General features: G+C 38.0%; 1 protein-coding gene across 1 annotated transcript; it reads left to right on the top strand.

Annotated features, from left to right (window-relative positions):
* The first annotated feature begins 79 nt into the window (after positions 1 to 79).
* LOC123665326 lies at positions 80 to 1,914 on the top strand. Its single transcript, XM_045599639.1, has 2 exons — positions 80 to 319; positions 653 to 1,914. The coding sequence occupies exons 1-2, from the start codon at positions 187 to 189 to the stop codon at positions 1,897 to 1,899; spliced, it is 1,380 nt and encodes a 459-aa protein (XP_045455595.1). The 5' UTR covers positions 80 to 186; the 3' UTR covers positions 1,900 to 1,914.
* Positions 1,915 to 11,507: the final 9,593 nt, after the last annotated feature.

The raw sequence follows: 11,507 nt of genomic DNA, 5'->3' as shown, positions 1-11,507 counted from the left end.
AAAGTTCTTGTCATCTGATAGTCATCTGTCATCACAATTCGTTACTCTGTCTATTGTCCGTTCATCGTAACTTGACGCGTGACTAATTGGTAGCACTGTTTCCTCAGTCGCCATCTTACTTTCAGTTTGATAGCTTGCTGTTTGTGTGCTCTTTTGGTTTATAATAAGTTAATCTGAGTGTTAAAAATGCCGAAGGTGGTAAAAAGTGTTAAAAGACAAACTATTCTTCAAGTTTACGCATTTTGTGAGAAAGAAAAGACTGAGAACAAGCTGATTATTCCATTGCAACAAGTTCGTGCCCGAGTTGCCGCCATGACCGGTATGTTTTATAGGGTTACCAGTTAAAAAGATAATTAGCCCATAGTGGCGAGACATTTTTTTTATTAATTTCTTTAATCTCATTTCATAGATGATACTAAAATTAACAATAATATAATAACCTAACCTATTTGTACCTATTTAAGGAAGTAATTTACCAACTTGAATCGAGGCTCATTTAAGTTTGTCGTGATCTGCATTTTAAGCATATTTGATTACTCGTAAGTAATCAAATATGCTTAAAACGTCGCTTTACTAAAATATTCTAATTTTATAAACTAAGTATCTAGTAAAATAAAATTGCATTATTATTTATTTTTTTTGATGATTACAGATGTATCCGAATCTACTGTGACCAGGATTTTGAGACAAGAAAGAGAGTCCAGTTCTGTTTCGGGTGTGCCTGGTCCGTCAAAAGTAACGACACCAGGAAAGACGCGACCAAATCGCGATAAGAAGATCAAGATTGATGACTTCGATGCTAGTGCAATTCGACAAAAAATTATGTCATTTTACGCTGTAAGAAAAGAAATCCCTACATTAAACAAATTACTTGTCGAATTACGAGAGGAAATAAATTTTGAAGGTGGGCGTACTACACTATGGAAAATATTAAAACAACTTGGATATAAATATAAAAAGTGTCAATCAAAACGAAAAATGTTAGTGGAGCGAACAGATATAGCTACCTGGCGATTTAATTATTTAAGTGAAATTAAAAAATACCGAGAAGAGGGGCGGACTATAGTTTATTTAGACGAAACTTTTATACATTCGTCATATAGTGTGCAAAAATGTTGGCAGTCAGAGTCTGAAGAAGGTGCATTGGTCAGAGATTATGGTATGGGTAGGCGATGGATAATTGCACACGCAGGAACTACAGATGGCTTCATTAATAAAGCATTACTGCTATTCAAATCGCAAACAAAATCATCCGACTACCATGACGACATGAATAGCGATAACTTTATAAAATGGCTGGAAAAACAAGTTTTACCAAACCTGCCACCTAAATGTGTGATTGTGATGGACAATGCCCCATATCATACTGTGCAAACAAATAAAAGCCCTAATATGACAAGCCTCAAAGCAGATATGGTAGAGTGGCTTCAAAACAAGGGGCTGTTGTTTTCACCAAATTTGACAAAAAATGTTTTGTATGAATTAATTAAAAAAAATAAACCAGAGCCTATATATAAAGCCGACGAATTAATAAAATTACATGGTCATGATGTTTTACGACTGCCCCCATATCATGCAGATTTAAATCCGATCGAATTAGTATGGAGTGTAATGAAGAGACGGTTTGCAGAAAAAAATGTGGGCCAGAGGGATGATCAAGTGGAATCACTTATACGAGAATCATTTGGCTCAATAAGCAATGATATTTGGAAAAAAGAGTGCTCTCATGTAATAAAAATTGAAGATGATTACATACTTAAAGATAAAATAATAGACGAAGGAAGCGATCGCTTTTTATTGTGGGTTGGTAGTGAAGAAAGTGATAGTGACAGTGAGCATTCAAGCAACATTGAAGAAGATATGATTCCTTTACACCTTATTGATCATAATTATTATTAAAGTGGTTATTTTTTACCCTGTTTTGTTTAATTTATCCTGAATGCTCCTAGTGATGTATGAATAATTTTAAAGAGTACACTATCACCGAGTTGTGGGAAAAATCCAAAAATTTAAGTAGAGGTTAAACTAATAAAATAGCAAGAATTGTAAATAAGAAATGAAATCTTGTGAATAAATTAGTTTAATCACTACTTAAATTTTTAATTATGTTTCACACACTTAATAAGTCTTGTGTATACTTAAAAGTACGTCAGTAGTAATCGTAGTAACAGTGAATTACGAAATTAATGCCCTTACTTGTAGATATATGTACATGCTATTCCGGTTCTTTAGACTTGTCCCTACATTTCGGGATCGCTTTTCGTATAAACACATGCAACACTGCAAATTTCAGTGCTACCAATCAGATTACGCGTCAAGTTACGATGAACGGATAATACGTCACAATTTAATCATAGATAAAGTAAAAAAAAAATAGATAACGCACCTAGAATAGAAAAGTGAAGCCACTTTTTTAAAGATGTGTGCATGGAGCATAGAGAAGAGGAGAACGATCGCTATAGAATAGCCATGCGAAGTTTATATCACTGAAAAGAAAAGAGAGATATATATCATTTTGATCTTATGATATATATCACTCATTTAGCTCTTCAGCTCATTTAGCTCAGTGAAATAATTTTATAATACAACCAAAATACAACCTAATGTTGTCGTCAAAAAATACTTTTTCGCTTGTTCAGAGCAGGCCGATTATGTGAAATAGGAATCGAAAAGATACAAAGCCATAGCTAACTGTCTCTCTCTTTCGCATGATAAACGCCATCGTCCGATCGAGTGGCTCACTAGCTCAGTCTCGTTTACTCCCGCTCAGTACGTCAGTATCTCGAAAATGAATCATAAGTCTAGTGAGCTGGAGATATATTTGAAACGCAAGTGAGCTGATGAGAGACTAGCTCACTTGAAAAGATATGTTTCATTTGTATCACTCACTCATGAGTTACCCAAGTCTACTATAGAAAATATTGTCCCGAAAATATCGACGAAATAGCGTAGCGCTGCGATCGCTAAGTTGCCTCAATAAAAGCGCGGGCTGTAGTGCGCTAATTTGAACTGATCTATCAAGTCTATCAACGTTTAGTTCGATCATTTTATTAGACATTTGAAGGTGCATAAATTCCTAACAAGCTGAAAAACTGTTTCTGAGCTACAACAATTCAAAAAGTTGTAAAAGTTGTTATCGTAATAATATACACACGTTTCTACGCTTTTACAGATGTTGTTTCGAATTTACACTAGTGTATAAATTAAGAGACTGGGTTTCATTTTACCTGATATTCTTTTAGTTTTAACTTATGTATATTTTAAGTATAAGTTACAATGACCGATAGGAAAAAATTCAACGTATATAACAACTCCAGAGATGTGTATATAAGTGGCGAACTCGTGCGAAAATTTCGCATACATTGAAAAGAAAAATCAGAATACAGTGATTAAACTTCGATAATTCGCAAAAAAAGGACGTGCCTTTCGGATCAGATACTAAATAATAATTATAGAGAAGACTGTCTTATTTATAAGTCTGTGAGGTGTTTGCATATTTTTAACCATGGGCATTAATTTAATTCACAATAAAGATTCATTCAGAAGTAGACGATATTGGATTAAGTTACGTAATAATAATCTATTTCAATGCAATAAAGCTGCGATAGGAAGCTTACTTCACAGTTAATATAACATTTATACATTTTTATAACCTTTATTTTTTGTTCACATTTATTGTACATGTACTTAAACTAAAATATTTACGATGTGTACCTATTAATAAGATTCGAATATGAAATTACCTAATAATATAATTAAAAAAGGTTCTGAATAGAAAAATATTTGCCAGATAGTGAAGTGTGAAGCGGAATGAAAACATATCAGAAACTTATCTGTTTCATATAGTTATAGATTCAATAAGTTACAGATACTGAGACTTTATCAGTAAGATGTGAAATTGTTTTTATAAGATCAATATTTTAACATCCTACGGCTGGGATTAGGTCTATATTTTGTTTTTCTTTTTTGTTCTGTGATACTAAATAAGTTAAAACTATAGCATTTGTTAGTGGTATTCTTCCTGTATGCTTCAGCCTGTAATGCTCTAATATCCCACTGCTGGGCATAGGCCTCTTTCCCCCGTGTAGAAGTCAGAGCTTAATCCACCACGCTGCTCCAATGTGGGTTGGCAGATTTATTCCCTATCAATCGCTATCAGATGTACATGATAACAACAGGAACCGACGGCATAACGTTCTCTTCGATGCACGATGGGGAGACTCAAAAGGACTGCACAAACAGACCACAGCAAACATCTGTATGGCCAATACAAATGTTTGTTATGTGCGGGGATCGAACCCGCAACCACCGCAAACCAGTGCTATAACCGTTGCGCCAATGCCTTGTCCTGTATAGTATTCTATAGCTTTTTTTGTATAAAAAGTACATTATTGTCTCTCATTAATTATGAACAATATTATGCATATTTTGATATGGTTTTATTAATTTTTTTTTTCAATAAAAATCATAAAAACACCACAATTACTGTTTTTAATGATGCTTACAATATGTTTCTTCACATAATTTATAATTATAAATACAACTTTTCTCAAAGTAAATTAAGAGTCAATAAATAATACTAAAATTATCGGAAATATATTATCCATATTATTAGACTATCTGTTAATTATTTAATTAACAAGGAGACAATATAAACGTGGCCTTTGCATTGTGACTACTATACAGGTTTACTGGCGAAGTGGTGAATTAGTATCAATATTGAGTGATAGTTAGTAGAAATGAAAGATCAAAATTTGGTATATTTAACGATATAGTAGTAAAATAAATAAAAAACAATTAAAATATCATATTTTTTTATTTCATAAAATTGCTTTATAAATGTTTTTACATTATTTACAAGTTCATTTGCAGTAAAAGTTCATTTACAGTTAGATAATTACAAAAAAAATCTGCTACTTAAAAAACATATCTAATGTAGATACTCTCTTTCTTTTCACACTACTACTAAAAGATGTACTTGATGCTTGTTTTTACTTCAGGTGTCACAGTTCTAGATGGAGCCTCGTTTTAGGTGAATCTTTAAGTTTATTTTCAATTTTCACCAAATGTGTAATAGTATGAGATTTTTATTTATATTAAAAGAAATAAAAGAAAATATATCGTACCTATAGTGTATGTCAGTTCCTTTACATAAAATAGTGGCTTGCAGAGTTTCCATATACATTTTTATATCTTCTATAGATGATGTAGTATCATCAATAACAATTTCTGGTTGTTGAGAGAAAGAAACCTGTTGTATCAGAAATGATTATGTGAGCTAAACTTAATAAATTTTATAAAATGCTCTGTATGCATTATGAATAGATAAAATTATTTAAAAAAGCATGAGATAATTATTTACCTTCACTGAAAGATTATTGGAAATAGTAAAATTCATATCTTCTTTTCGGGTGCGAATATTGATATGACTAAATATCAACTCTTCGTCACAAGCAAAATAACACCATCCTTGGATCAGTATTGAGTGAAAATGAGCATGGATCTCTTCTAGTGTAACACATGATGGTGGAGACATGTTCGAGATAATGACCTAATGTTGAAATTTATGTACAAAAAAATATTAAAATCTCGCAAATCTATGACAATATGATAAACATAATAATATCTAATTCTTTTACATTATTAGCTGTTACAATCTCTGGTGATTCCATATGATGGGGTCCTGCTGGTTGAGAATCTTTTTTTAATTTGTTACCTTGAATGATTTTTAACGAGGGTTGTGTATAATCCAGGTTTTCAATTGGTCAGTTATTAATGTCATTTTGCACTATTGGAACTTGCTGTAACAAAATAGCAACTTTAAAGTAAAGAAAGCAGATTTGATATTTCTTATATTTCAATATCATCTAAAAATAGTAAATTTTGGCATTCAAACCTCTTCAGAAATGTCCTTTTCCAAATCCTGAGGGTTTATTGGAATGACATTGTCGTTCAAAAGAGTCCACCTTTCGCGAGGGATGATAATTTCAGCTCCATTAATAATCAATCGATCTTTCTTAATATCTTATAATCAATCGAGCTTTCTTAATATCTTTTTCGCGAAAGTGCTTCTCACACACAAACTGATTTGGAGTCAATTGTTGTGATAAAGCTTTTACTCATTTTACCTCAATACGTTATTCTGAAAGTGAATGAATAAATTTTGAGAATGTAATTACTTGCAAATCTTGTAATTAACTTTAATTTCAACAATTTCTTAAAAGTTCAATAAAGATTAATTTATTTAAAAAAACCATGATTAACTAAGCAAATAATAATTTTACATATTCAGTATTCCAATGTACAGCTATGAATCAATAACGTATGAAGATATTATTACCTTTGGTAGTTTGGTACTTTGAATAAAGATGATTGACGCAAATTGTTTTTCAGTTATTCATTCTATTTTAGCAATCAGATGCTAAATCTCTTTTACATCCACGCACAATACAATGTTTCAGCATTTTTTAATATTTCTTTTGGTCAAAAATTAAAAAATTACGGAGCACGATTATTTTCTCACAAATGCCGCGAAGAAAATTTGTTAACATTGTTTACGAAATACATTATTCAACTAACTTCATTGACTTGTACTCATAAGCACATGACATAAACAGCTAACTTCACAGAGGCAACTTACCGTCGGCAGCGCAGACTGGTGGCTGAAAATGAACTACAATTATGTACAAGTTTTTAGGGACAGGCGGGCTATGCTTTAGTACGTAGCGATCGTTCTCCTGTTCTCTATGCTCCATGGATGTGTGAGTGAAGTGTTGACACTTTTTAAAAAAAGTCCCTAAAATTTTTATTAAACAATTTAATATAGGTAAAATGGGTATGTGAAAATAAAAACCTGTTTATAGTTTTAAATATATTTACTCCTTTTTTCGATTCAAATTGTTACATAAAGCTATTGTAGCCGTGTTTTGATTTATTTAATTATATAAATCTGTGTCAATGAAAACTTGCGTTTTTAAGTAATTGATGATTTCTCTGAGGGGCAAGTTCCTGCTTTAAAGACGTCTAACTCTTTGCTGTAATAAATTGATTTTATTTTTACATTTTTTTTTTAAATTAAGTTCCTGTTTTTTTAACTTTTCTCTTAGTTTATGTTTTCTAGGTGTATCAAAGATTGAATCTTGGTTAACGACTGATTTAGACTCATCCGGTAGGTCCTAGAACAAAAAATATAACATTAAAATACGTAGTAGTAAGTAGCAGTATGTACTTGATGGTACTCTGCGAATTCCACGTTTTGTACCGTACATGTCAGCTTTATCAAAATGGTTTGAACAAACAAACTAGATGAGGATGGCTGTCGTTGTAGTTCATTTCGGCTCAGTCGTAAAGCAGCTACCCATTGATCTCCTATTAAAATATTCGTTGGAAACCTAAAACCATGATATTTAGTAGTAAAATATGAGTAATTAATTCACAAATTTAAACAGAAACAAACGAGTTATAAATTCATATTTAACGTGACTTCAATTTAGGAAAAACATATAAATCACACGATAAAAAAAAACAATAATGTTGTCCACTTTCTACTTAATTATTTTTCTATGATTGCCTACAATTTACTTACCCGCATTTTGGGCTAATGGAAATAAAAATTACTGGTAACACTCCCTCGGTACGTCATTTCGGGACATCGAAATGATAAGTTTCGAATAACCTTCGGGGGTGGTTGGGGTCTACCTCCTAGTGGTCCACCCCGGGCAACGGCACCACTAATTTACTTTTGGTGACGGCTGAACGACCCCCACACAACGCGGTGGTAGGTCCCACTTAGGGGCCGCCTGGCAGCGACCACCCTCCCGTCGGAACCAGACGCCAAGCAGCTTGCTGCGTTCCGTCTGTGAGCGGGAGTACCAGTGCCTTTGGGGGATTAGAAGAGTGTCAGTTGCGCAGCTTGCGCAATTTTTTTTTCGGAATCTTGGACTGCACTGTACCGGGTAGCTCATACTGGAGGGTAGCGGGATCCGAGGCACGGTCTTGCCGTTGACCGACCGCAGGCAGTTGGGGGCCCTAGCGCGCCAGCCACGTGGCAAAGGCTGCCCCGCCACCTCGCGAAAAATCCTGGGATGGCTCCACCGTGCCAGTTGGCGACTGGGTGGGAGGACCCGGTGGCGATTTCCAGGGGGGCTCGGGCGTCCCCGCAGCCTCCAGATGAGCTCCTCTAATGGTCGGCTTAGCCTAGGGAATCCGCATGGTAAAAGCTGCGCCTCGACATCCAACTGCTTCCCCATCATCACTCCTCAATATGAAAAAAGCACAAAGAAGGAAAAAAGTTAAAAAACGGCTGCACTTCCTCCCACTGAAGGTGCACCTCATTAACATCCGAGGTTTGCATTCCAATATTGACCCGGTCTACCACCACCTCGAGACCGTGAAGCCGCATCTGTTTTTCTTAACGGAGACGCAAATCAAATGTCCAGCCGATGCGACGTACCTCAACTACCCATGCTACTCATTAGAACATAAGTTCAAGGAACACGCTGGGGTCTGTGTGTACGTCCGCAATGACATTTGCTATAAGCGACTCCGGTGCTTTGAAGCGACCGGGTTCTCTACATTGTGGGTTTTAGTGGACACCGGCGTGGACAAGACTGTCTACGCCTGTGTTTATCGGTCGCACAGTGGAGATCAGGAGACAACCAGGCTCTTCGACCACCTTACAGAGATGGCAGACAAAGCGCAGCAACGGTATCCGACGGCGGAACTTGTTTTTCTCGGGGACTTTAACGCCCACCACGAGCAGTGGTTGTTCCCGTACGAGAAAACATGCCACGCTGGGAGGGAGGCGCGCAAATTCGCGTTAGCACTCGATCTTACCCAGATGGTACAGGTTGCAACACGGGTACCAGATATTGCTAGCCATACAGCCAATTGCCTGGACCTTCTGCTGACTACAGATCCAGACAGACACTCGGTCTCAGTATCTGCCCCTCTAGGATCATCCGACCATTGTCTGGTGAAATCCATATCGACCGCCTCTCCTCCGGACAACTGTCCAAGGGGCACAAGAAGAGTGTGGCGATATGAGTTAGCGGACTGGGAAGAGATGCGGCATTTCTATGCATCTTTCCCTTGGTGGCAAGTCTGTTTTTCCTCGGGTGACCCCTCGTGTTCGGCTGAGGCAGTTGCAGGCGTGATTCGACAGGGAATGGAATACTTTATACCATTCTCCGACATATCGCTCGACCACAAATCCCGACCTTGGTACAATGCTGAGTGCGCCCATGCTGAAGCCCTTAAAGAGTCTGCTTATAAAGCTTGGGTACAAGTCCGCGATACCAAAGCTGGAGCGCGGAGGGTTCGCACGAGGAAGAAAGCTTTTAATTCAGCCGCCAAGTCCTGCAAACGGATATTACAAAAGGCCCGATTCGACCATATCCGTCGTATAGGCGCTAAGCTTGCCTCCTACCCCCCTGGTAGCAAACAATTCTGGTCTCTGTCGAAGGCAGTAGAGTCCAATTTCTGCCGCCCTACGTTGCCTCCTCTGCAGAAGCCTGATGGTTCGCTAGCTCACTCGGCAGTGGAAAAGGCAAACTTGTTTGCATCTCTCTTTGCGAGCAATTCGCGTCTTGACGCTAGCTCTACACAACCACCATCCTTGCCTCGATGTGACTCTTCTATGCAAGAGATCACGATCCACAATAAAGAGGTCCGTAGAGTTTTGCTGAACCTTGACGTGAATAAGACTAGTGGACCTGACGGTATACCTGCGCGCGTCCTAAAGGCCTGTGCACCTGAGCTGTCTCCTGTTCTCACACGCCTGTACCGCCTCTCTCTTCAAACTAGAACGGTGCCAAAATCTTGGAAGCTGGCTAATGTGCAGCCAGTGCCTAAAAAGGGTAGCCGAGTGAATCCCTGCAACTACCGACCAATCGCCATCACCTCCATGCTCTGCAAAGTCATGGAAAAGGTACTTAACAGCAAGTTGCTGAACTACCTAGAGGTCAATGAACTCCTCAGTGACCACCAATACGGTTTTCGTCAGGGGCGGTCTACTGGAGATCTTCTGGTGTATGTCACACACTGCTGGGGCGAAGCCATAGAGAAACATGGTGAGGCGCTCGCTGTATCACTAGATATCTCGAAGGCCTTCGACAGGGTTTGGCACGCAAGTCTCCTTAGCAAACTTCCTGCTTACGGCATCCCTGTTGACTTTTGTAGCTGGATTTCAGACTTTTTGAGTGAACGGTCGATCAGAGTGGTCGTGGACGGCTGCTCCTCTGACCTGATGGATATAAACGCCGGCGTCCCTCAAGGTTCTGTTCTCTCTGCAACTCTTTTCCTGCTCCATATTAACGACATGCTACGACCAGGCATTGTTGGATACGCAGATGACAGTACGATTGTTGAGAGATATTTGTCCAGCGCAAAAGACAGCAGGGACGTAGTACGTTCTCAGAGAGAGGCCATGGTGGAACGAACAAATTCAATACTGGAGCAAGTATCCCAATGGGGTGATTGCAACCTGGTCACGTTCAACGCCGCCAAAACGCAGGCCTGTTTATTCTCCACCAAACGGAGTCCTTTCAACTTGACTCCTACTTTCCGTGGTACACCTGTCCCTGTGTCCGATACCCTCGACCTCCTTGGCATAGAGTTGAATTCTAACCTCAACTTTGGCAATTACATTGAGTCCAAAGCGCAAACTGCGGCCAGAAAGCTTGGCATCTTAAATAAGGTTAAGCGATATTTCACGCCTAAACAGCTTCTTACGCTATACAAAGCTCAAATCCGATCGTGCATGGAATATTGTAGTCACTTGTGGGATGGCTCAGCTAAATATCAACTCGCCACACTGGACTCAGTGGAACGCAGAGCCAAGCGGCTTATCGGTAATGCCAGTTTGGTGAAATCTCTTCACACTCTGGCTCACCGAAGAAAGGTTGCCAGTCTAACGGTCTTTTACAGGTTGTACTTTGGAGAGTGTGCCCTGGAGCTGCACGAGCTCATACCCCCATCTCCTTTCTTCCATCGGACTTTCAGACGTACCGCAGGCTTTCATTCCTACCTGATTGATATACCTTTCATACGTACAAAGCGCTTCGAATCATCTTTTTTAATGCGCACAGCCAAGGAATGGAATTCCCTGCCGGCGTCTGTATTTCCGAGTTCATATAACCCGAACATATTTAAAGCGCGAGTGAACAGGCTTCTTCTGGGCGAACTCGCTCCATCTTCGACCTCGTCTGTGCTCTAGGGCTAGACTGAGGTCAAGAGTAAGCCCATATCGTAATAAAAAAAAAAAAAAAAAAAAAAAACCTCAATATTATTTTGGAATAACAAGAAATATAAAGTTTTGTATGTACTTACGTGTGAAACGATATTTCTTCTGACTTTTTATTCACTTTGGTATTGTTTTTGCACCATTTAATTACTTATGAACGGCATTTTGAAGGCAAAGTTACTCTACGAGGGCCCGTGAGATACTAACCATAAATAATACACTAATATATGGGATACTAACGAAAATGAGCGTAGTTTGATGCATA

The sequence above is a fragment of the Melitaea cinxia genome, chromosome 2 (assembly GCF_905220565.1).
Source record: "Melitaea cinxia chromosome 2, ilMelCinx1.1, whole genome shotgun sequence".
Lineage (NCBI taxonomy): Eukaryota > Metazoa > Arthropoda > Insecta > Lepidoptera > Nymphalidae > Melitaea > Melitaea cinxia.
This window is presented reverse-complemented; position numbering and strand designations above follow the sequence as displayed.